The 26,396-nt window shown below is 38.7% G+C and overlaps 4 protein-coding genes across 18 annotated transcripts in view; 1 reads left to right on the top strand and 3 right to left on the bottom strand.

Annotated features, from left to right (window-relative positions):
* Window positions 1–226: 226 nt before the first annotated feature.
* On the top strand, window positions 227–2,395 carry bada (BCL2 associated agonist of cell death a). The gene is made up of 4 exons (XM_058757791.1): window positions 227–610; window positions 768–905; window positions 1,025–1,248; window positions 1,332–2,395. Exons 2-4 carry the CDS (start codon window positions 776–778, stop codon window positions 1,419–1,421), a joined length of 444 nt encoding a protein of 147 aa, XP_058613774.1. The 5' UTR covers window positions 227–610; window positions 768–775; the 3' UTR covers window positions 1,422–2,395.
* A 133-nt stretch (window positions 2,396–2,528) lies between these two features.
* zgc:110782 (uncharacterized protein LOC541358 homolog) lies at window positions 2,529–4,558 on the bottom strand. 3 transcript variants are annotated; one of them, XM_058757787.1, is made up of 2 exons: window positions 4,369–4,558; window positions 2,529–3,836 (listed from the first exon to the last, which is right to left on the bottom strand). In XM_058757787.1, the coding sequence occupies exon 2, from the start codon at window positions 3,619–3,621 to the stop codon at window positions 2,758–2,760; it is 864 nt and encodes a 287-aa protein (XP_058613770.1). In that variant the 5' UTR covers window positions 3,622–3,836; window positions 4,369–4,558; the 3' UTR covers window positions 2,529–2,757. The 3 variants fall into 3 exon arrangements, with proteins under 3 accessions (XP_058613770.1, XP_058613773.1, XP_058613772.1); XM_058757790.1 differs by lacking the exon at window positions 4,369–4,558 and adding an exon at window positions 4,074–4,344; XM_058757789.1 differs by having other exon boundaries at window positions 2,532–3,648.
* Window positions 4,559–4,676: 118 nt separating this feature from the next.
* On the bottom strand, window positions 4,677–10,098 carry zgc:77262 (uncharacterized protein LOC402952 homolog). Of its 2 annotated transcripts, XR_009267872.1 has the most exons (3): window positions 9,921–10,098; window positions 6,341–9,033; window positions 4,677–6,105 (listed from the first exon to the last, which is right to left on the bottom strand). XR_009267872.1 is itself a non-coding variant. In XM_058757786.1 (2 exons), exon 2 carries the CDS (start codon window positions 8,950–8,952, stop codon window positions 7,957–7,959), a length of 996 nt encoding a protein of 331 aa, XP_058613769.1. In that variant the 5' UTR covers window positions 8,953–9,033; window positions 9,921–10,098; the 3' UTR covers window positions 4,677–7,956. The 2 variants fall into 2 exon arrangements, 1 of the variants encoding a protein (XP_058613769.1); XM_058757786.1 differs by having other exon boundaries at window positions 4,677–9,033.
* Window positions 10,099–11,140: 1,042 nt separating this feature from the next.
* Window positions 11,141–26,396, bottom strand: part of mark2a (MAP/microtubule affinity-regulating kinase 2a) — a 34,456-nt gene continuing 19,200 nt past the window's right edge. For 2 of the 12 annotated variants that reach the window (XM_058757184.1, XM_058757188.1), the window contains exons 8-19: window positions 26,128–26,364; window positions 25,282–25,401; window positions 23,815–23,953; window positions 23,285–23,397; window positions 22,673–22,793; window positions 22,487–22,584; window positions 22,302–22,390; window positions 19,732–19,869; window positions 17,311–17,568; window positions 16,550–16,576; window positions 13,671–13,709; window positions 11,141–12,635 (exon numbers count right to left, since the gene is read on the bottom strand). In XM_058757184.1, coding sequence (XP_058613167.1) covers window positions 12,200–12,635; window positions 13,671–13,709; window positions 16,550–16,576; window positions 17,311–17,568; window positions 19,732–19,869; window positions 22,302–22,390; window positions 22,487–22,584; window positions 22,673–22,793; window positions 23,285–23,397; window positions 23,815–23,953; window positions 25,282–25,401; window positions 26,128–26,364 — 1,815 coding nt within the window. In that variant the 3' untranslated portion in view covers window positions 11,141–12,199. The remainder of the gene's footprint in view (window positions 12,636–13,670; window positions 13,710–16,549; window positions 16,577–17,310; window positions 17,569–19,731; window positions 19,870–22,301; window positions 22,391–22,486; window positions 22,585–22,672; window positions 22,794–23,284; window positions 23,398–23,814; window positions 23,954–25,281; window positions 25,402–26,127; window positions 26,365–26,396) is intronic. The other 10 variants (XM_058757186.1, XM_058757189.1, XM_058757190.1 and 7 more) reach the window with 10 other exon arrangements.

Below are 26,396 nucleotides of genomic sequence, written 5' to 3'. Positions count from 1 at the left end.
GCAGCGGCGGCGGCTGTGTCCTCTTCCGCGAGACTGGGGCCCGGATGAGGTAAACAAGTCACGGGACAGTAAAGGCTCGCGAAAGCCTATCGCAACAGTGACGTTACATCAGAGAGCGCCTAAAACACCCTAGCAGCGGGATGCGATTGGCTGATCGAAGAAGCCGAGAGCCCTCTGATTGGCCGAGAGCGGAGAGCTACTGTAAACGACCACGGACAACAACAATATCCGAGCCGAAATGAGATCATACACACTGTAGTGATAACAACAACCGGACTGGAAATTTGCCACTCTACTGCTTGCGGCGAGAAGACAATCACTTCGACTAAATGTCACGAAAAACGGGATCTTTTTTCCATTATTTTTGGCCGACGACGTTTTCAGATGAGCACGACTCAACCTTAGAAATATGAAACTTATATAAAGTAGCAATTACAGCTATTGTTGTTGTTTGGGTGTGTCACATGCCATGAGGCAATCAATATATGTTGAGAACTGGAGAAGCTACTCTCAATCGTACTGGAGATAAGAAGGAATAGCATCTAGTGCAACTGACAACCAAGACGAGCACATTCATATCTATTGTCCTGGAATTCGTCCAGATCCACAGGTATGTATTTAGGAAAACCAGCGAATGCTAGTCTCAATGTTAAGAAATTCATCTAACAGTCAAAGTTGATCATTTAATACCAAATAATATTAGATCACTAATTGTTTTATCCCCTTTAAATTGCAATATTAATATCATACCATTCTCTTATCACCAGCACTTACAATGAATAACTCATTGCATGACCATCAAGATGATTCCAGCACCTGGAATGACAAAAAGAAAGGAAGAGAAGAGACAATCAAAAACCACGGACAACATCAGGATCAAACCTTGCCAAACATTTCTCCTCAAGGTGAGAACTTCAGAGAACCACACTAGCCATTAAACAGGTCAGAGTTTCAGGATATGCATCATAGATTGACCTAGATTTAACGAATGTTTCTGTTACCATGTGACGATGTGCTTTTGCAGGGCGTGTGCGGCTCTATTCAGAGTCTCAGGTGTATACAGTCAGCCGCTGGCAGGAAGCAGAGCCCCAGGATGCAGCATTGGTGGAGGAGAACGGAGGAACGGGAGATGGACTTCCATTCAGAGGTCGTTCTCAATCCGCTCCGGCTGCGCTGTGGAAAGCAAAGAAGTACGGGCGACAGCTGAGGAGAATGAGCGATGAATTTGACACATGGCTCGACAAAGGGGTGAGCTTGCTATATGGTACACTTGAATGCATTTCTATTTGACAGACTGTAAACTTAGTATTAAGTTGTTTCGTTGTTCCTAGGAGGTCAAAAGAGCGAACAGCCAGAAACAGACCTACCGGGGATGGTTCTCGTTCCTCTGGAGTCCCGAAGAAGAGGAGGGCAGAGAATGAAGTAGTCATGCTTTATTAAACACCATAATAACAGTTACCAGAGAGCTGCACTGAGATGAAGGCTGGTCTGATCACCATCATGGCCTTTTTGTCAATCAATGTGCTCAAGCTAGTACAAAACCAATCTGAGAGAATGGTAAAACCACTGCAATAACGTACGTTTAATTAAAGGAATTGTCAGTGTTCATTCAATTTGACAATCTTAAGAGGGACAATCTCTTCTAAAATATTACAATTCATTGGACAATCTTTCTATATACTGATTTAAAAAATGAAACTCTATTTAAAAACTATTTATTGATATGTATTAAATTCATATTTGACAAAGAAATGTGTTCTATGATGTATTTTATAGATGGATATATAGATGTGCGTTTTGTTGTACTAAAGGCTGGAGCGATTGCTTGCAAAATGTAAATATAATTCAAGGACTGTGACACTGGATAAAGTAAGTTGTGAAGTACAGGTTAGTGATGGTAACAATAATACGGGTAAAGTTATTTCAGTTCATCTGTTGCTGCATCTCAGGTTTGTTTGTTTTTTAATGCCAAACTGTCGTGGTGAAAAACTAGTAAGAGTGGATGAAATCAGTTCAGAAATCATCTGCCATCTCTTTTATGCTGAATATACTTGGATATGTCACCAGGAAAACAATTCATCACGGCCTTTCATGTACATATTTCTTGATTGTTGAGTTGTCTGTAGTCTCTATTGGATTTTTTCTTTTTATATGCATCTGCTGGTCTTGTATGTAAAACATTCAATTGCTGCCAAACGTACAGATGAACAAGTGCTGTTTCTGTATTATCAGCCTTGATTATACTTTCATTCCCTTTCAAGCTCCTTGTACATATTTATACTCTTTGACATAGATTGAGTAATGGATGAACTGTTTAAATACTTTTTAAAACAATCACAAGTTTTTATCTTTTTTCTATAATTTTGTGGTCAAAATAAAAGATTTTCTGGCTGAATTTAGTGTTATGTTATTTTATCAAAGTGCCCATGATAAAGAAGAAAAGGCAACTGTTAGTATTAATCTTTGGGGTGGGGGTGGAGTTTTCCATTAATTCACAAATATTAATTTTTGGTGGGTAACCATGCACAGTCATAAAAAGGTTGACTACGCATAAAAATACATCGTATTAAAAAAAAAAGCTAAATTTAATTCACATGTTCTTCAAGTCATTGTATGTTAAGAATTGCATTTTTATTTACTCTTAATACTACTAAAACAAGCATCACGACATTGACTATTTACAATGATACTTTAATTCGCTGAATTTTACATTTATTTTGCCTTGGGATCAGTAAAGAAATTGTCATTTCTTCAGGCTTATGCGATTTTGCTAGAGTCTCGTTTGCAACACCTTGTTCCACAGTTCAAGGCATCCAGCCTCATTATATCCATCTCACTTAGCTGAAAGTCAAACACCTGTGCGTTCTCCTGCACTCTGCAAGGCTGCGAGGACCGAGGCAGAACTGAGATGCCTTGCTGCACAGCCCACCTCAGGAGAACCTGGGCAGGGGTCCGACCACAGCTCCTCGCTATATCCATTACCTCAGGCTCCCTCAGGAGAGCTCCTTTACCCAGCGAAGAGTAGGCCTGGAAGTGAATGCCTGTCTCCATACATAATTCCCTCAGTTCCCTCTGGATCAGCTTCGGTTGACACTCAATCTGAAGAACCGCTGGAGGGACGCGGCAAATCGTGAGCAGCTCCCTAATGTGCTTTGCAGTGTAGTTTGAAACCCCTATGGCCTTGAACCACCCGCTGGCATAGAAATCCTCTAGGGCCACCCAGCTTTGCGCTCGATACTCTGAATGACGAGAATCCCCTGGGTCAAGACCCTCCACCCCAGGCCAGTGCACTAGATAGAGGTCGATGTATTCACAGTCTAGTTGCTCCAGACTCCTCAGGCAGCCTTCCTTTGCCCTCAGCCCATGGTCTAACGGGTCAAGCTTGCTGATAATGAACACATCTTCACGGCTTAGGCCATACTTGGGCAGCAGCTCTTTGAGGACTTGCCCTAGATGTGCCTCATTTCCATAAACTGCACCTGTGTCAAAGGCTCTGTATCCAGCTTGAAGTGCAGAACTGACAGATTTTTTCAGCTGCTCATGGTCCTGGAGCTTGTATGTGCCCAAACCCAAAAGTGGCATCTGCACTCCTGGCATCAACGTTACTGACGGCACTATCATTTTTATAATACTACAAACAATTCAGCCCTGAAAAACATAAAAAGTGTTTTTTAAAGAAATTCTGCCACTTTAAAATGATTTGGTTGGTATTACATTAAAATCAGGATATAGAAAGTAATGACAGATCTTTTCTTCTTTATTGTGTATTCGAGGGACATAGATTATCGAAAAAGATCAAATGTAGGATGGGTTCTTGGTTCTATCCATTGGTTGAACTGTAAGAAAGGAACAGAGTTTAAGATGACTAAATGAGAAGTCTGTTGCTCCTCTAAAAGATTGAGTTATAACATTTTATTGGAAATTATGAGGTAATGTATATATATATATATATATATATATATATATATACATACACAAAGATGAATCGTACACAATAATATCAATAACTTGTAGCTTGTGGTTTGTAGCAAAATTCTTAGAAGGTAGATTTATTTATTTATTATTTTCCTTACCTTGTATCTTTGGCTTGCTGATGAATTGAAGTTTAAATTTGCTACTTTGAAGACCAACTATGCTTAAAGTCATTAAGGTCAATAGGTCAACGCATAATCTTTACAGTATGCTAAGAATTAATAGAGCTATTACTAAGACCTACAGCTCCATTAGCTGCTTTATATTAAACGATGATAACTACTCATATATAAAAGTTATATTATCAGAATCTTAGAAATGTGATCAATCAATTTTTTGCTTATTGCTATGTGTACTAGTAATTTTGTTTTAAGTTAGTTCAAAGTTTATACTCACGCATGTAAAATAGATGAGTGGAGCGTCAGAACGCTGTTCAAATTCAAACACAAAGCGCGCCAAATTGCGACAGGATCCGCGTGCCCCTACAGCACGTGACGGCGTACATCCGCTGGGGCTCTTTCCTGAAATGGGATGATGGATGCAGGATTTGTTTTCAGGCAGCGGAGGGCGCTTTTATTGACGCTGTTGTAATTTGAGTGGTCAGTTACTCTTGTGTGTGTGTTCGGGGAATATGGGGGTAAGGAAGATTGCAGAACTGCAGAAAATAGCTGTGCGATGAGGTAAACAAATCCACGACACGGGAAAAAGATTAAATAACCATCATGTTGCCTTTATTCACAAACAAATATGAGAAACACATACATGGAAATGAGCATTAGTGAGGATTAAAGCAATATATGAAACACGAGATCAAAGTTCTTTCCATTGTAAGCTACCAGGCTATACATTGTGTTTTATTGCATTCTCATATTATATACAGCAGAGATAGTGGAAAAGCTGTCTAAAAGTAAGAGAATGCCCCATTAGGCCCCTAGAGATTGTGCATTTCTTTTGGATAACTTTGGTGTTCTATGAATGTTGTAGTTCTGAATCGGTTAACTTCTTATAGTGCTCTTCTATGTACTAATAGACCAATATAAACAAGTCCTAACCTCCCACAAATGCACATTTGATCTTCTGTCACAGGATATCCTATTCAAACCCAAGGCTTCACTTACTGCTATCTGTATGAAATTCTTTATCAGATTGAAATAAAATAATCTTATGTTCATTTTTATATGGGTCATTCTCAGGAAACAGCATACCATGTGTGCAATAAATGTCTAGGACAAAAAGCAAACAGTTTAATAAGAAAATGAAATATTTGTTACTTCATTACAACTATAGGAGCATGGCCTTGCAGAGTTGCCATAATATTTAGATTAGCAGTTAATAACTGTTTTCCATGGTTATTGCCTTGTAAATCACCAGCAGTGTAAATGCTAAAGCACTGAATAATTTTAACTCAAATATTTATATATACACCTACTGCACTTATGTTAAAAGGATGATCAGTGCAACAAGTCTATTTTATTTTACAGCATAAGCTAGGAAAAAAACTGAAGGAACAAGGACAATTTCAATAAAAATGTTGTCTTTACATAACTCTAAAATATTATAATGGAGACAAACATTGACATTGTGACGCACAACAAACATTTAAAAATGAAATAATTTAAAATGTACTTTATGTGACCAAGTTTAATACCTAAATATACCAATATTAAATCACAGAGACAAACTGAGCACACAAATGACAGTTTCCTGAAAAATACCCTAATAACCATATAGATGAGTTCATATTTCTGTTATACTGTACTTCTCATTAGATTTAACTTTCACTACCCTAAAATCTTGAAATGACATGACATTTTCTGGAAGTTCATTACCTCATTTTGGATTCATGTTGTTCTTTAAACGATCATTAGAAATTCTAAACATGAGGCAACCAATGACGGGAATTGCTTATATTCACTAAACCTCAAAGTAAACACTCATTCCCATTAGAAACATGTACGAGAAGTGATGAGCTGGTGACTGGAGTACTTCAAATGAGGCATGTAGCACGAGAAAGGGAAGAAACATACAAAGGGTATAGTTTATGAAGTGTAAAGCTGTTCCTCCTCTTGAAAGAGCTGATTATAGAGATGACAGCAGAGTACAGACTTGTGTCAATTCAGCTCTACTGAAAGGCTGTGAGGAGAAGAGGTAAATCACACTTTATAAACACTTGACGGACATCATGAAACAACTGCACTGACTATCAGGATGAAGTGTTTCAGGAACAGTATGTGACTGTTCTAATAATATCACCAGTGAACAAACAAAAACAAGTCAAACAGGCTCTGCTAGCACAGATACATACAATAACGTGCAACGTGACAAGGAGAGCAAAAGTCTGAACAATCCAGCTTGAAATGCTACTTACCTTCACTTTTAACTCACCCATCCTGATGAGCCACACCAAGCTGTTACAGTAATTCGAAACAGAGCATCATACATACATTCATTCATCTTGGCCAGGGGTTATTGTGGAACAAAAAAAAAAAAGATAAGAGTGACTGGAATTTACTGAGGTTTTTTTATATGAAGGGTTCAAGCGGAAAGTGTAGTTTTTATACGAATCTATTTGGCACTTTACACATGAGTGATCAAGTCAAAGGACATTTCTATTATACGAATGATAACGTGAGCGATTAAGACATGAGGTAGAAATTAAAGAGACTCAATTAAAAACGAGTGACATGAAAACGTTGCGTCTAAGTCAGTCGAATTTTTATTCAGGCGGCAAGATGACAGCGACTGGTAGAACATGAATCTGTTTTCATAGGTTTAAATCAAAACAAGCATAAGTTTCGAACCTGCTCGAGTGGACAATATGATAAAGAGAGCGGTTTCGGATAAACAGTCGAGAAAACAGGCTTTTTACAAACGTACATTTTAAACAGAGGTGTACGCTAACAATAGGCAAACAGCAGTAGTACAAGTAGGACAGGAAACAATGTTGAGTATTCAGTAATATTTTCAATCACAAGCACGTCCATTATAATGTGATGTCAAAATAAGTCTTTATAATCTTTAAAAACTTTCTCTGAGTCTGCGGAGTCGGCAAATCAGCTGTTTGTCTAACACAACGAGATTTGGAAATACAGTGTTGATATTGCACTAATGATTCAGTGTTGTTTTTAATTTATTAGGCGGTCGGCGGCTGGTCAGTCGTTCGCTTCCTTTGACCGGTGGTGCTTTATCCTAGGATGCGGCAGCGGATCCGAAAGTTGAACGGCTGGTAGATGCGATGTGCTCGGTTAGCCGGTAGGATGTGATTGGTTGATCAGTCAGTTAGCACACAGCTCCGCCCACAACAACCTCTTTACCCATGTCCTCTCTGTTCCTTCCCACTGGTCTGACTTACATACAACATTACTTCTAACAACACCATAGCAAGTTAGTCAAGAGATGAAATTCAATTAAAAAAAAAAAAAAAGAAAAATTCAAATTACCTCCAAATTAACTCTCTGACTCGTGCAAAAGACAGTGAAAATTAAAACACTTGAATATTCTTAAATACCAAAAAGGTAAACATTCAAAACGACTAATTTCCTGTTGGGTAGACTATGCATGTTGAAATAATCAATGCAAAAAAAAAATATATATATATATATATATTCAAGCGATCTATTGTATTTTTGAAGTGCATGCTAGAGTAAAATGAACGGTGTGATTTTATTTAAAAAAAAAAAAGGGGGGAAAAAACAATTGTTTTAAGAAAATACTCAAACTGATATGCCTGGCAAACATAATACAACATAACATGCTATAAAATTCATGTGTATTTAACTTCCTATTTGCTGTTCCTTCATCGGGCGGAGGTAAATTTATTAGTTAAATGAGTACAGTATTAGCTGATTGACCCGTTATATCTCTAAAATCGCTACAACTATCACAGAATATTACAAAAACAAATCACCCCTAACTCCCTGATGGAAAGCCCCTCTTAAGATTACTCAGCTCCTCGAAAATAACGGGGCGGACAAACTTCAGTGCTTAGTAGCTACGGCTGAAGCCATTGCTGTACTTGTCCTCCAAATAATCATCCTTATCAAAGCCTGAGGCGAGAGAGTAGCGCTGATAGTGGGAGGAAGGAGCGGCGGTAGGGGGAGGGGGCGCAGAGCTAGCGCCATTGCGGGCAAAACCCCGGGCAAAGCCGGCAGAAGAGGGTGGAGGGGGAGGCGGAGGCAGGAGAGAGCGGCGACCGCCAAGAGGACTGCGCTCACGGTAGTAGCGACCGGCGAGAGGAGGCGTGACCGGCCGCTGAGGGGGCGGAATGCGCCGGTCGTATGGATCCCGTTCGTAAAAACGCGGGGATGGGGCGGCATACGGGTCGTGGCGAAGGCCCCTCTCGTACACATCACGCTCATAGTAGGCGCGGGGTGGCGGCGGTGGGAGAGGAGGGGGTGGAAGTCGGCCACGAGGCGGATAGTATTCACGGGGCGGTGGGCGTGGGGGGAGAAAGTGAGGATGGTGGTGTGGGTGAGGTGGATAGTGATGCGGCGGAGGAGGAAAATAGTCCTCCCCTCGGTCATTTCTGGATGGGTTACTGCGTGAGAGGGACACAAAGATCTTTTGGCCCTCCAATTTGGAGTGGTTAAGCTTTGAAATGGCCTCCAGAGCCTCGCTTTCCCTCTGCATGTGAACGAATGCATAATTCTTCACAATATCGCACTCCACCACCTTGCCGAATGGCTGGAAGAGCTCCTTGATTTTGGCAGCGGTGACGCCTTCGGGAACATTGCCCACGTAGATCTTGGTGGCATTGCGTACCTTGGTGGTGGCGTACTCAACGGTGATGCGGGAGCCGTTGACCTCATGCTTGTGCAAAGCGGAGACGGCTTTCTGCGCTGCCTCTTCCTCATCCATGTGCACGAAGCCATAGTTTTTCAGAATGTCACAGTCGGACACGGTGCCGTACTTCTCAAACAAAGCACGGAGCTCGTCTTCTGTGGTCGCTGAAGCTACATTGCCAACAAATATCTTCACCATTTTGAACAGGAAGAACAGCAGTGCGTTTTGGGATCAGTCTTTGGTTGATTCGCAAGTGCAAGGTATCAAACGATGAAGTTCCTAAGAAAAAAAACAACAAAGTAAACTAAACAGGCAAAATATATGCAAATCAACTTTACCAAGAATTTCAAATGTAAAACACACAGGATAAATCACAACTTCCATGCTGCCTTTTTTCACTGGCATTTAATAATAATTAATGCTTAAATCATAGGACTAAACTATGTATTATTATTAATGGAATATGAAGTCAGCTTCACATCGGGGTCCTCATAATCCTGTTGGGGTTTATGTAACTATTATGAAGCATTGTCATTATTACAAAATATAGGCTTTATTGGAAATTATTACATAATTACTGTGCTAGACGATAGTTTAGCCACCACGCTACAAAAACACTTCTGAACGCGACTGACCAATCAGAATCAAGTATTTCAGAGAACGCGTAATCAGTAGAGCCTAATGGTTTCACTTTCAGGCTATAGTGTATAAAATAAGACAATTTCTGGTTCAGTCTTTTTTTATCTTATGTAGTCAACTCGAATTGGGTTGAAAGTCCGATGAAAAGAGCTTATCTGTGATCTAATGTAGCAAAAGATGATCTGCATCTCAATCATGCAGTGGCTAAAGCTATCGTGCTAACGCTAGCATCTATTCGCGCCAGACTGAGGAAGTAAATAAAATGTTTTGGCGAGGCAAGACTTTACAGACATTGCGATTCGCAAAGAAAAGAATCTCACATTGTAAAACAAATCAGCTCGATTGCAGTTCAATATTCTCGGTTCACGTGAGGACGACGTTCAGTATAAAGAGACTATCGGACAACAGCGTGAATACATTTTCTGCATTATGACCATTCAGACGGTCGTACCGTTTTTATAATCGACGGGTATAATACGAAGAAAAGGATTTGAAGTTTCTCATAAAGTGTAATCTTTAAAACTTACCTTCAAAGCGCAACTATACCGAAGGCATGGGTAAGCTCGCTGATAAGGGATGATGACGGTGTCAATGCCTCGTCTGAGGGTTGGGGGAGGGTCACATAAGCGCTCAACAGCCTGAGAGTTGGCGCCTCCTACCGTTTGACCCCAGTTAGTGATAGCAAGCCCGACTCATTTCTGCGAACCGGTTCTTTCGAACAGCTTGCTTCAAACAACAGGCTCAAATGATTCATATCAAATTATTATTACGTAATCGCGTGATTATCAACACGTGGTCCGCGGTCACTTCCATATATGTGTTAATATAATCAAGTCGTAAACATATTTGATATTTTCTGTATATATTATTAATATCATTTCTGCTATTTGGCTATTGCAGTAACTTACCTTTCGCCCATTTTACTCAAAAACCTGTCGGACCGGTTCTGTGTGATCCGATTCGAACAAAACGATTCGTTCGCGAATCGGAAATAACTACCCCAGATGTGCACATGACAGAGGTTGCATCCGGTGTCATTTTTCTTTCCTTCCTCTGATTGTTCAGCTCAGTTTACAACAAAATGCCCAATTATTTGAACTAGACATAACCCAATTTACACAGCCCAACTATATTAAACATTTTTTTTTTTCAAAATTCAAATTTTTTTTTTTCTTTTTCTCCATCTTGCACACCAATTAATGTCAATCAAACTGCAGTAGGGTTGTTTTAATTAAATAACTAAAAACACAGCTAACACAAAAACATGATTTATGAAAATTAATAAAAAATTAGTCACCCGTTTTTGCAAATGACCCCCCCCCCCCCCAAAAAAAACCCAAAAACAAATAAAAACGGCAAACGTTGACTTAGAATAGTATCATAAATAAACGGTTTATCACTTTCTGATTTATAATAAATGTTACATATTGTTTAGCAGAGCAGTAATGTACATTTAAACTGAAACATGTTAAGATATATGAAATCTATTTCAACGTACATTAATGAACATTAGGAAAGTGTTACCCTAAAAGCAAACAAACAAAAATGACCACTTAATTTGCTAAGTTTGCAAGGGCTCTCAATTGGAAATATTTTAGAAAGTAAATAGTTTTATTTGTATTGCATGCTCTTTAAATCAATTAAAGAACAACAGTATATTTCAATAGTTGCTTGAAGGTGAAACAAAAGGAAATAAAACAATTCACTAAAATAAAAGGAATATTGTTCATGAACAACTGAACACAAATCATCCAAGGTCTGGTTTATTCATATAATAATATTAATAATTATCTTCTCCAGAGAAAGGCAACGAAACACAGACTCATTCCAGTGCAGCAGATTGGATCCAACCAGCAATTCTTAATTACACTACAATCCACCAATAATTACTTAATTGGCCCTTAATTAGTTTCAGATATATAACCCCTGCAGTAGAGGAAAAAACAAAAACAACAAAAAACTAATTGTCTGGGCATAGTGTGCTAAGAGGTGATTCACCTCCAGTGCACCGAGGGTTCAAGTCAAAACTTCCATTTCAGCTCAAATAAGACACTGTACTGTGATGTAGAAACGGGGCAGAGGTTAGCTACCATATCATTGGCTAGATCAGAACCAATCAGAGCATGATGAATGGATATGAAAAGTCAAATGATGGCTCTACTGAATGTGCCAAGCCATTTGGGTCTCGATTTTGTGTTGTACATTCAGAGCGTCAAACCGCCAATCTTTCCATCTCTGCTCATCACAGCTAACCTGGAATTGGAAGTAAGATCAAGTAATGTGGTGGTTTACCAACGTTTGTGTTTGGGGATCAACAAGGAATAAGAACCAGGGCATGGGGGAAGAGTTATATACAGCTTTCCATGACAGTAGCTGGTTTGCGTATGTAGAAAAAAAAAAAATAAAATTACTGGCAAACAATTCCAGTTTATTAACACAAACCTCTTCTTGCTGTTTTCTGAACTGGACAATTGCGAGGTCCAAGAAAAACCACAACATTTGAACGAAATTGCCAGAGATAAAGATGACAACACAAAGTATTCGAGGGGGGATGAGTAAGGAACAGAAAACCCAAACCAAGACAGAACACCTCCCCCAAAAAAATAAACCCCCTGAAAAATGTCTATATGCACAAATGTCCCCCATGAACCTGCCTTACATCTTTTCCCCCTTTACAGCCTCAAGACTCTTCATTGCTGCCGTAGAGCTCAAAACTCCAATGATTTTCCTCACAGTGCCTCCTCATTCCCAACACATGGGCTCCAGCCCTTCCGCAAGATCTTTTCCACAGAAACGATAGTCTTCCTCACAGTTTTAGCTCGTTGGCGATCTTTGAGGCGATGTTCTTGAAGGCGATGGAGGTTCCGGAGATCCTCTTGAAGCGCACGCCGTTGAGCGAGAGGCGAGGTAGCTTGCACACCTCCATCTCCCACTGGACGAAGTCGTCATGCGCGGGGTTGCCCGAAACGCAGAGGAGCATGAAGCGCTCACGCATCTCGTACTCGCAGCTGTTGGAGTCCAGAACTTTCCGGATCTCCTTCATCATTTCGTTGGGCTCCATGGAGGAGGTGGTCTTCATGCTCCAGGTGAAGCGAAGGGAGCGTGGCTTGGTGTCCTTGGAGGCCTGGGTGGACGAGGGTGTGCTGGACGCTGGAGAAGAGGAAGAAAAGGAGTCCTTGTTTTCGTCGCCAGGCAGTCCTTGGGTACCCTTCTCCATCTTGTCTGCTGTGCTCAACATGGGTCTTCAGTGAAGAACGATGAGAGGAGAGAGGCACAAACAGGAAAAAGAAGGTGAACATGAAAACAAGGAAATGATAACAGATAGAAGAAGCTTAGTTGATTCAAGCTGTAACTAGTTCTTCTGTTTTAACACGTTTAAAACTATCAAATCTGAATTATGATCATCAACACAAAACACCAACATGGTGCTATGGTGGAAGACTACAATGCAGTCAAAACAACAGCATCCACTAATTGGACATCTGTAAGGGGATTTGGGGGATAAAAACAAAAAAAGTACATAAATATAAATAAAACATCAACTCTGTTAGAAGTGTACAAATTTAAAATTAATTTATTACAGACCTATTTTCATATACTAAGAAATTCTTGCATGTAAATGAAAAATACACTACTGTTGAAAAGTTTGGTGTCAGTAAAAATTATAAGGAATTAATACTTTTATTCAGCAAGGAGGCATTGAATTGATCAAGATATTTTGAATATTATAAAAACATTTATACTTCAAATAAATGTTGGTCAAACTTTTTAGTCACCAAAAAAATTTGGAAAAAAAGTAGCAGTTTCCACAAAAATATTAACTGTTTTAACATTGATAATAATAAATGTTTCTTGAGCACTAAATCATTATACTAGAATACTTTCTGAAGGATCATGTGACACTGCTGAAAATTCAGCTTCGCCATCATAGGATATTCAATTTTAAAATATATTTTAATGATAAATTTGTAATATTTCATGATATTACTGTTTTAATCGAACAAAGGCAGCCTTGGTGAGCATAAGAGTCAAAAACATTTTAAATATCTTACCAACCCCAAACTTTTGAACTGTTGTGTACACTTATTTATATCTCGTATTGAAGTCATCCAATGATTTAAAAGAAAAATACCCAATTTAAGCTTCAAGTGACTCCACACTTAAACGAAACATGAATAATTCTATTTAAAAAAATGTCTTCGTAAGTAATGATTCAGTGATTGGAGTAGTACGCTTCTGTAGATAAATGATTTTTATTAGTCAGTCGTTGTCCTCACCTGCTGGCCTCATCTCGACTCTCTCCCTCATACGGACTCCTCAAAGAAAACCAACAAGTTTAGTCCCTCAATTCAAGTTATCTTTTTGCTGCTAGCTGAGTATTAGTCCTGTTCACGTAGTGTTTAGTATCAATACCTAATTATGCTAATAAAACTTAAAATATCTGAAGCAAAATCCATAAAGCAGCTGTTTACAGTCCCTTCACCAACTTCTTGACCATTTTAAACTCTGAACCTAGGGATCAACACACACTCACATAAGCCACTCTGTATTTCGTGTAAAAACACCTGAACAAATGAGCAGACATGTGGCATACTATGTGTTAAAGTGCACATTTTTACAAGATGCAGTCTGGTAATGTAAGAGTATATAACATTTTAATAGACCCCAAAAGGAATGAAAAAGAATTTCAAATCTTATTTGAAGCCTAACTGCAAAATTCAGTATAATTCCTAGAGCAAAACTACCAGAGGTCCTTCTAAACTTAAATTCCCAATCTTGTCTGTCAGATATGAAATGTAAAAATGTGTATCTGGTTCATTTTGTCATGTGTGTATTGTAGAGCTGAAAAAGTGACTTCAGTGAGATGTGTGTTGAATGATGCAGTCGGACGGGGAGACCAGCCACCTCCAAAACAGCGCAGCACGAGAACGAAGGGACAAAAGCAGCACGCCTGTTTTAGTGCAGCCATATAAGAATAAGCAGTAGACCGTAAGAGGAGAGAAGCAGGCGTCACCGTTTACAACCCTCACCATGAAAACACGACGGACATCCTCTATTGACCCTGCCTGGCTGTGCGCTTCTATCTGCAAACTATGAACTTACCTGACCTAATAAAAATCAAATGTCAAGCTTTGGGCGAAGGTTTAGCTGCCACCAACAGAATATAAAATGACAAAGAATTCTGTGCCAAATACTTGTACATGCTGTTTTAGATATTCATTTTTCACATTTTCTGTCTGGGGGGTCTATAAAATACACCAGAATAAGGAATTTAGTTCTTTCTCCGATGGCGCTGAACAAACACAACAATATTTATGATAATAGCACTATACCTTCATTAACAACCCTTTATTAATACAATAATAGTGTTGTTAACGAAGAACACATTTAACAAATTTGATTTGAACAACAAAAATTACACTGATTTAAGTCTCACAAGCCTTAAAGGGTATAGTTCATCCAAAAATGAAAATGATCTACTCACTACTCACTTCATTCCAAACTTGTAAGAATCTTTCAAACACAAATCAAAATATTTTTATTATAACCTGAGAGATGTCTGTCCCTCCTTTGGAAGTCTCCAAACCCAAAACTTTAAAACCTAAAGTTCATTAAGAGAATATAAAGGCAGGTCTTCACTTTTGGATCACTTTATATGATGAACAGATTTAATTTAAAGGGACAGTTCACCCAAAAATGAAAATTCTTAATTACTCACCCTCATGTCGTTCCAAACCCATAAGACCTTCGTTCACCTTCAGAACACAAATGAATATTTTTTTGATGAAATCGGAGAGCTTTTTGACCCTGCATAGACAGCAACACAACTGAAATGCTTGTGTTTTCTATGTGCACAAAAAGTATTCTTGTAGCTTCGTAAAATTGAAGAACTGATGTCACATGGACTGTTTTAATGATGTCCTTACTACGTTTCTGGGTCTGGGAACATTTCAATTGCGTTGCTGTCTATGCAGGGTCAGAGAGCTCTCAGATTTCATCAAAAATATCTTAATTTGTGTTCTGAAGATAAACGGATGTCTTACTTGTTTGAACAACATGAGGGTGAGTAATTAATGATAGAATTTTCATTTTGGGCTGAGCTGTCCCTTTAATCTTTAGTTTTCCCCACATATAAGCATTGATCAATGCACATACATGGAGCACATCATATATGGTAAACTTTGACTGAAATTTTTCCAGTTACATTAAAAATACATTCATTTGTGTTTCAAAATTGAATAAAAGACTTATTGGTTTGGAAGGACATGGGGGTGAGTAAATGACTATTTTCATTTTTAGGTCAACTAATGCTAAAAATACTTACAGTAACACTTCTCAAAATGACTTGCATTTTGTAGTGAGTCAGTTAAGAACAGCTCAGCCAATTCAGTGAGTCGATTCCAATTCATCATGTTTTTTTTTTTACAGATTAATTGTAATGAGCCAATTTATGAGTCATCTGTTCAGAAATCAGACTACAATTGTCACACTGTGTTTGTTGTGGACACTTCAACAAAGAGGTGTTGCGTGTCCATTTATAGCAGTGCCTAGTCTTTGTCTTTTATCACATTTAATTTGACTGCAAGCTCACAGGTAAGCTAAAGCATTTTTTTTTTTTTACTTTGCCACTGTAGATTTAGCTGTACATTTTAGTATTTTGGTAGATGTACAATAACCTTTGAAAGTTTGTTTTAATCAAGAGTATATCAGTCCTTGTGCAATGGTGTAATTAGAAACAATCTACAAAGACCTGTCCAACTTGTATTACACCATCATTTAACTGCATTGTAGGAGTGTAGTCATGTTGCATGATGACAGCACAGACGAGGGCACAGGAAGACCATTTCACAAGATCTGCAGCACAACGTACATGACCGGACTCCAAGAGTTCGTATGAGAGAGGAGCGGAATGTGATGCATTTGAAAGAGGGACGTGTTATTCACCGAGGGAGGAGGAGGAGGGGGAAGAGAGGGCTGGCAGAGGAGTGAGTCAGGCAATGGACGCAGAGCATTAGTAAAGAATAATACCATGAAAAGATATGCATATGGAACAAAAATAAATGTTGGTTCAAGACACAAGACATCACAGAAGGAATATAGAGCACAGGAAAAAGACATTATCTTGGAAAAATGCTAGGGTAGCATTATTGCCTACCTTCTGGGAAATCTGAATGAGAGATTTCTACAGAAAAAAAAATTAGAGAAAAAAGGAAAATGCGTTTCTCACATGTGCATGGAACCATTGGAAAATCTCTCAAAAAAGATTTACACACATCCTGTTTGGCTGATAGGTGAAGAGGTTAAAAAGGGTTCTTTACGAAACCTATGAAAGGCTTTTCTGACCATTAGTGTTAGCTGGGGGCACTAATAAGGGTTTGTAGTCAGATTAAAGAATATGAATTAAACTTTGTGAAGTTACACAGGGATGTTTAAGATTGCTGAAGAAACTGTGAATTGTAAATGCACTGCATGAATGATGGATGTTAGATTAGGGTCCGGTTTGCAGGGCTCCCACACCTTTTCACAAATTTTCAGGATTTATAATTCTAAATATTTTATACCTATGTTCAGTTTACTAAACCACAAAAACCAAATTAAGATGATATTAGTAATTTCCATGACTTTCCTAGGCATGGAAAACACTCCATGATATTTCTAAGTATTCCCTAACCGTGGGAACCCTGGATTTCATATTAGTTATCCTTCAGTTAGCATCTCTCACACTTAAAACCATCTTTGCTCCAGCAGCCCTTTGTTTGGGAGTTCATGATCTTAGCGATAAAAAACAGTGCCAGTCCAAACCATCTCGTCCTGAAAGAGGGGAGCACTGGTGAAAGTCATGAGAATGCGTGCATTTGTATTCCTAATAGTTCACGCAAGTAACAGGATCACCATGAACATGGATCATAAACTCACCTGCGTACAAATTTCGAAGTAAACTTGCTGAAGATGCCCGTCCCGGTACGGCGCACTTGGCTGTTGCCATGGGAAAGGGAAGGGGAGGCAGAGGGGTCATTGTACGCTGAGGCTTGCTGGTCTCGTGTGGCTCTCTGCTGGCCCGCGTGGAAAGTGCTTCTGCTCGTCACCCCTCTGGAGAAGTTGGTACGGTCAGCCATTGAGGAAATGTTTATGTTCTGAGCTGAGGGGGACACCACTGCTTTCTGGTTGGCCGTGCTGTTTTTTGTTCATGTGCAAAGGTGAAAAAATAATCAGTTAATACTCAACTCCAATTTAGTAGCCATTCAAATACAAGACAACATCAGTAAATTTAAGCCACATGATAGCAACATGCAGCTACAATAATCAGGCACAAAAGCATGAATAAGCCATTTAATTATGCTAACAACTGCAGCTCTTGCTGCTAATGCACTGATGGCAGATAAATTATCCTCGTGGAAAAGAACCTACATTTAATTTGAGATTGATTTTAAAAAGGGAGGGAATAAAACCCAGGCATGCACTTGCGTGTGAAAACATAATTCCACCATCAGCCCTTGTTGGACCATGCCAGACATGTGACAAGCCACAGACTTAAATCACATGAAGACCACATTTATATTTATTATATATATTTTTATATTTATTATATATATTTATATATATATAAAAACGTTACAAAACCATACAATAGGTTAATATTAAGTGTTAAAGGTGAAGTGTGTAATTTCTGCATCACAATAATGTGTTACCTAACAGAACAGGAAAAATGACTTTTCAAAAATAATCTCCATCCTGTACTCACACCATTACAAAATATACTGGTATCATATTGTTTATCGGCCAATATTTGAGTTTTTTTTTAATAATCAGCAAATGGTAATCTTTAAAAACTCCAATTTGATAACAGTCAAATGTAATATTTCAAAATGAATCTATTTTACATGTTGTATATTATAATGCTGTGAAGCCTAAATCCACTTGTAGCATGTATTATTATTATTACTCAGACAACACCAAAGAATCCTGAAAAAAAAGTGTTTCCACAAAAATATAAGCAGCAACTATGAAAGTAATATTTTTTTCTTGAGCAGCAACTCAGCATATTAGAATGATTTCTGAAGGATTGTGTAACACTGAAGACTGGAGTGATGATGCTGAAAATTCAGATCTGCAATCATAGAAATATATATTACTTACATAAACTTATTTTAAATTGTATTATTTCAGTGTAACTATTTTTTACTGCATTTTTGAACAATAGTGTAAAAATTTTATTACCAGTATTTATATCAGTATTCATATTTTATAATGCAATGTATGCATAGTGCCACAGTGTTTAAAGGACAAATGGATAAAATTTAAAGAAATGCTTAACTTATAAACTATACATTAAACTGAAGACAAGTATTTTAACAGATTACACACATCACCCTTAAGTTATCATGCAGCTATTACCAACAAATAACAAGACTCAAACAATGTCAGAAAACCAAAAAACCGAGGAAGACAAAACCATTGTAGGCATGCAAACAACTGTCTGTGACAAGTTTTTAACGTTCCAGGATGGCACAAACGTCTTTGGTAACACTTCACTTGAAGGGGTATGCATAAGACTGACATGACACCTTCATAATCATGACATGACATGACATGAATATGAAGGAGGTTTTATGCATGTTTATGACAACTGTCATTAAGTGTCATTCACTCAGTTATGTCATTTTTAATGCAAAGATGACATTATTTGACCTTAAACTACCCTTACCCATAACAAAGACATCTCAAACAATGTCATCTTTGCATTAAAAATTACATAACCGAGCGAATGACACTTAATGACAGTTGTCATAAACATGCATAAAAAACCTTCATATTCATGACGTGTGTCATGTCATGATTATGAAGGTGTCATGTCAGTCTTATGCACACCCCTTCAAGTAAAGTGTAACCACATCTTTATTAAAGATTACGTAAGCAGTGAGACAGGTTTTAGAGGATATTAATGTACTGTCTGGTTTGTCTGCAGAAAAGAAGGGGTGGAGAAGGATGGGGCAGCAGAGCAACAACGCACAACACATGCATAAGGGAGGGAAGACAATGAGTTAAAGCTTGCAGAAAAAGAAAAGAACAGATTATCAGGTACATGACGTGAACAACGTGTGTTTATGCGGAGGAGAAAGTGAATGAGTAAGACGAACAGCGGTGTTCTTGTGACGGACAACGAGTAAGAGAAAAGTAGGAAGGGTAAAAAAAAAATTTAAATTGAGGGCCTGGTACTTTGTTTGCGGATCTCACGTATTCTAAACCTCAAAACATCATTTCAATACGACTTGGCTCGTCCCTGGCTCTTCAAGTCGAATCCCCAGCCAAATAGTTTTGGTTCTGGCTGCAACTTGCCTGGGGCGATGTGCATGGAGGTCTGGGGGACTGGGGTGGGCGGAGGTGGACAAAGACTTGTGGTGGCGGGTGCGGGATGAGGCGGCGAGGACCGCAGCTGCTGAGGCGGTGGAGGCGCGGGACCCTGGAGTGTTCAAGCTGGGGGAAAGACGAATAACAACAGCCCCCATGTGCGGACAACCCCCACGTACAGAGTGGAGGGAGGTATGGGTGAGGTTGTAAAGCAGAAAGGTTAGATTCAGCAAAGATGGAGGGATGGTTGAGAAAGTGATGGAATAAGACAAAAGCACACACCAGGAGATAAAAATACAACTCTGCGCTGCGATAATGCAGGTTTGGATGCTATTTCGGACTTAAGTCTATTTTTAGATCTATACAGATCAAAGCTCGTCAATGTCAGATCAAACTTGCATTATCGTTGGAAAGCTCGCTCTGTCCCTGTGCACGGAGTGTGAATCTAAAACGAGATGCTGTGATGATCAAACACATCTGACAGCATAAGCCTCATGGGCATGATGTGCATTTAAAAGCTACTCAAATCAATTATTAAATAGGTAAAGTTAATCAAACTCATCATAATACATGCAGACAAAAGACATCTGATGCATTTGTGAGGGTGATTTGGTGGCAGGTGTTCTGTCAGTGCCATAATGTCCATATTTTCATTTGCTGCTCTGCAACCTGACCTTGCGCACACATATAAAACTCTTTCCGCGTCAGCATTCTGACTGCGCTGCGGCTTGTCACCTCAAGCAAACTTAAACATTCATATCACGCGGCTGCTGTTTTTCAGTTTCCTGCATCTCTTCTCTGTGTAACCTCAATATTTGGGTCAGGCAAAATCACTAATTCCAGATTAAGGGATGAGACTGACTACATACCAATCAAGGGTAATACGTCAGTGAGCCTCAGTATATCTGCAGTAAATTTTCAACAGTCGATGTTGGAGTTTTCCATTTCCATGAATTAGTATATTTAAATAAGTTTCATTATGCGTGTACAAAAGTCTCAAATAAGTCACTCAATTTTGGATTGCGGGCAAGTTTTATTACCACTAGGAAATGTAACATTTTTAGAGCAGGGCAGAGTTAAAAAAATATAAAATCAGATATTTATATAGACAGATCTATCATACTATGGCACAGATCAGGCTTCTTATTTTAGTATCAATATGGTACTAAAGTACATGCCTAATTTGCAGTGCTCTGACTGGAGGAATTCACCACAGTTTATATTTATTGGAAACTTCATGGGAATCATTAGAGAAATTTTCCGGGCAATTTATAATGTAGGTTATATCGACTGCATCTGTGGCATTCTGTCGATTATCACAGAAAATTATTCCCACTTGTCTCGGAGTTTGTAAAAATGAACTAATGCAGTTACAATAGTTGGCATGCTGCCCAGAGGGTTTAAGAGGACTTGTACAGCTCGTATTTCTGTTAAAAGCACTTGCATTGTCTGCTTGAACTGTGCAGCTATCAGAATCATCTTTATGGAGAAGGACTGCTTTTCTAGGCAGATGAAAACCAGTGTTTGCACAACTTGCATTTACTAAAAGAAAGTAACCAGATTTACAGTTTAGCTGGTCATATTCTGAACTGAAAGATAAAAGATATAACTTTAGACAGGCAGGGTCTGCAAGATATTCTACACACCACTAATTTACAATAACAAACATAATACCTGCCAAAAGTATGAGGTCAGTGCGATTTTTAAAAAGAAATGAATAGTTTTATCCAGCAAGGATTCATAAAATTGATCAAAAGTGACAGTAAAGACATTTATAATGTTACAAAAAAATATATATTTTCACAACTTGTGTGACACTGAAGAGTAATGACTGCTAGTAAATTCAGCTCTGTTATCACAAGAATAAATTACATTTAAAACATTAAACTAAAAGCCATTATTATAAATGACAATTTCAAAATATTACAGTTTTACTGTATTTGCGATAAAAAAAAAAAATAAATTAAAAAAAAAAAAATTAAAAAGGGAGAATTTAAGACTTTTTAAAAACATAAAAACTGTACTGACCTCAAACTGAAATGTTTCTTACAGTTATACTTTTCACACTGAGATAATTTAAACACTGATTCATTGCGCTGCAATTGTAGGCATATAGCCGTAAATGAGTTTCTCTGAATGAGTCAAAATTATTGCCTGTTCTGAACACTAGCATGCCACAGCAAGATATGAAGTTGAAAATATTATTATTATATTATTATTATCCTTGGACTAATTCTAAGTTCCTGAAGGCGTTGCAAATCATGCTGAACAGATTTCAGCTTTGCGCTGCGCACGAATGTGCGCTTGAATGTGTGTGATTGTCATTGCGAGAATGTATGTGTGCGCATAACAGGATTATGTTTCCCATGCTGGCAGAGCAGCAGCCTGACAGAATGAGTCGAGAGCAGAGAAGCTTTCCAAACAGTCTAAATATACACATACGCACATACACTACTTTTAACACCAATCCACTTTGCAGAAATGAGTTTGATGGGTGCTTCCATGTGATTCGTAGCGTGAAACGAAGATTCTGTACATTAAGAGGAATGTGGCAGTACCTGTCCTTGCCGTTCTGTACTCCCAGAGTGGCTCTCTCAGTGATTGGAGAGTTCCTGCTGCGGCTGGTGCCTGAGGACAGGATGCTGTTCTATACGGCACATGAAGAGCAGAGAAAGATCAGTGACGTGAGATCACAACCGTGCTGTGTATCAGTCATCAGTTCCTCAGGGGGCTCTGTACTCACAGTGGAAGGGGTAGGAGTTTTCTTATGGTCTCCAGAGATCAGCGGACTGGGAGGGACTTTACTGTCGCCCTGAGGACGCTTGGTGGAAACGGAGGAGCCTGCGGTGTAGAGGGAAAACATGTGAGCTTTACAAACCAAATGAGTCGGTGCTTATGGTGGCTAATGACCAGCAGAATGATGCTGTACTTTGGTCTGTGGATCTGCGGGACTTCGGATTGGAGGTATTGCGTTGTCCCTTGTGAGAAGGTGATTGGGTGTTGTTTGTGAGGTCAGCGGATAGGCGGGGCTTTATTGATAGTTCATCCAGCTAGGAAAGAGAAAAAAAAAAAGGGTTCAAATTTGCATTACATTACTATGGTTAAAACAACTGCCATTAAAAAAAAAAAAAAAAACAGGAACCGTACAGTTAGGTACCATGATTCATGTCATTTTTAATAAAGTCTCTAAAAATATAATCATACACTTGAGTATCTGAATGGTAAGGTGCCTATTTTAAAGAGTAATTAAGCAAATTCTCTGCATAATTGGCTGAATATAGCAGTTATAGTAAGCATAACAGAAAACAGAACAAATCAACAAACAAAAAAACAGAACAAAAGCAAACAAAAAACAGAACAGAATAAAACAATAATAAACGAGAAAAAAAAGAACAAAAAAAAACAAATTTAAGATATAAAAACAAACAAACAAAACAAATAAATATAACAATGGACAAAACAAAAAAACAACAAAAAAAACAAGCTATCATAGTTCCACCTGTAAAACACAGATATTCACATGATCTTTAGAGTAACATACCTCTGAGTTCCTATAGTCCAGTAATAAGTAAGTTGCCATGACATCATTGTATTTTTGGTTGATCAGGGAATCTTGTATCTCATCTAGAGAGTACCCCATCCGTAGCATAATATCTGAGGAGACAGACCAAACATTTAAATAAGAATTATTATTATTATTATTATAATAATAATAAGAACTATTATGCATCAAACCTTTAATAGTTTATATTTTCATTACACAACACTAACCTCAAGTATAAGCAACACAACTAAATATATCCATTTTGAAAGTAACAACTATCAAAATAAAAGAAAACAATAATCATGCACAAACCACACACCATAAAGAGAAAAGAAAACAGGAAAGTGTTATGAAGCAGGACAAACATGAATTGTTGTTTAAACTCACAAATTAAGAGGCTCAAATGAGATGATGAATGGAATTTAGATTCAGTCCCATCACCAAGATTTGTTACCCAACCATAATCCATCTCTGTTTCAAACCCCACCCACCACCATCACCAAAGCCCCGGGCCACGTCTGCCCCACCTCTCTTCCAACCCCCTGCACTGCTGGGGTGCTGACCTGTCCTCTTAGGGTCCTTGTAGTCAGGTTGGGGTTCGATGTAGGGCTTCAACTCGTCGTCCTCATGGCCCACATTCATCCACCGGTCCTTCATGATCTGCTGCTGAGCGTAAGGAAGGAAAGAGTACAAGGTGAAGAGATCATATGGGGTGGGGCCCACTGGTATAAAGTAACACGATGCAAAAAAAGAGTTGGCCTTCATGAAGAGGATTCACAGACAGTCAACTGGGGGCAGAACTTCAAAAACACATCACACAGTGCTGAAAAGCTGAATCAGTCCAACAAAACATATCAATCTGATGCAAACAGTTGTTTGTGCAGAGTCTAAGCCTAAGACTGTACGCCCACAGACTGCCCGTGAACATTCTGATGCATACTGCACACAAAAATAGCGAAAGCTGGCTAAAATCACCAGATCTGATCTTTTATGTAATTTCCAGGAATAAAGGTTTATATCAGTCTATCATTATTACCAGGTACCAGGTACCTGCACAGGCAGAACTGATCACTGGATTTATTTAGCTGGAGAGGTTCATGGCATTGAATCTTACATACAGGCAATTTATATCACATATTCAAACGATAGAAATTAAAATCGTTTATTTTCCCTTCTGGTTTATTGAACAGTTATATGATCGAATGGTCCATTGGACCAGGGTCGTAACAATTTTAAGATTGAAAGGAAAAGGGCAAAACAATAATATCTATACATATTCCATATTAATAAAAAACAACCTTTGAGACATAAAAGTGCCTAAAATTGAAGAAACACCAATATCGTCTTGGCCAGGATAAGGTGCAATGTAGACCAGACTTTACACAATAGTTAAAGGGATAGTTCACCCAAAAATTTAAATTCTGTCATTAATTACTCAGCCTCATGTCGTTTCAAACCTGTAAGACCTTTGTTTCTTCTCTTCCGTTCACAAAAGTACCACGACGCATGCATATGGTGCTGCTGACGCAGGAGCCGGCGTTCTAACAGAGAACCCAGATCCGCTGCACCTTGTTTACAAGCAGAGGAATGCACATGCTTGCGTTGTGGTACTGTCGTGAATGCACGTCGACTGACACAGAAGAGAATAAATTGCTGAATAAAGTCATTATTTATGTTTTCTTTGCGCACAAAGTATTCTCGAAGCTTCATAAAACTACGGTTGAACAACTGATGTCACATGGACTATTTTAACGATGTCCTTACTGCCTTTCTGAGCCTTGAACGTGTCAGTTGCATTGCTGTCTATGCAGGGTCAGAAAGCTCTTGGATTTCATAAAAAATATCTTAATTTGTGTTCCGAAGATGCACAAAGGCCTTATGGGTTTGGAACGAAATGAGGGCGAGTAATTAATGACAGAATTTTCATTTTTGAGTGAACAAACCCTTTAAAACTCAAGACAGAAGATTATGAGAGTATTTCTGAATGTACAAACCTCAAGGCTCCCTCTCTTGGTTGGGTTGAGTATGAGGAATTTCTTCAGTAAGTTCTCACAGTCGGTAGACATATAGAAGGGAATCCTGTACTTGCCCCTTAAAACCCGTTCTCGCAACTCCTAAGAACACAAAAACACAAGCATTCAGCATTTAAGTCAAAGCTGCTGACATAAGCTATGTTTCCATCACCCTCTTTTTATGCGCATTTTGAAGTAGTATCGCATCAGAAACGAATGATGGAAACGCCAAATTTCGAAAAGAAATCCCTTAATTCGCAAAAGAGTTTTTACGCTCGCTTGAGGTGGTTTTTTTACTAGTGCGAAAAAGGCTTAATGCGAATAATGGGAGATGGAAACCCATTTAGCGAATAAATACCGCATGAGTGTCATGTGACTTTGCGCTATGGGATGGCATAACCTGACTAACCAGCGGACTGATTTTGTTGCACAGCATCTGAAATGTTATGGTCATTCTGAAGTGCCCGAGCAAAGTCTGTCATCAAAGTATTTCTGTCTAATTGCCTCCCAGTCTGCCATGACTGCGTTCCCAAACAGCTGACATTCACCTCCAAAAGCAAGACCGTATTTATTGGGTTTCATCTTCTCTCTAGAAGTGCAAGTAATTTATTATATTTGAGAATTATTATAATCAGTGGCTTTTACTACTTTTCTTCGTGATATTTAGTGCCGGTTTATCAGGAAGTGACTATTTTGTTCTCTCTGACTCATTGGATGGAAACGGTGCTTATTCCATGTTTTACGCGTTATTCCAATTTTGTTAAATTTTAAGTTAAATTCTCAACTTAGGATGGAAACCCTGTTTTTGACTCCTATTTCTGTGTTCACCTTTAGGTTCTGTCCATCGAACGGCAAAGAACCGCTGACCAGTGTGTATAATATGACCCCAAGACTCCAGACATCCACCTCCGGCCCGTCGTACTTCTTCCCCTGAAAGAGCTCGGGGGCAGCATAAGGAGGGCTGCCACAAAAAGTATCCAGCTTGTTGCCCAGTGTGAACTCGTTACTGAAGCCAAAATCTGCAATTTTAATGTTCATGTCTGCATCCAGGAGCAGGTTCTCTGCCTGCAAGCAAGGGAGAATCTTTGGTGATTATG

Source organism: Onychostoma macrolepis, chromosome 21, assembly GCF_012432095.1.
Source record: "Onychostoma macrolepis isolate SWU-2019 chromosome 21, ASM1243209v1, whole genome shotgun sequence".
Lineage (NCBI taxonomy): Eukaryota > Metazoa > Chordata > Actinopteri > Cypriniformes > Cyprinidae > Onychostoma > Onychostoma macrolepis.
Note: the sequence above shows the minus strand (reverse complement) of the source record. Positions and strands in the feature narration are given on the sequence as shown.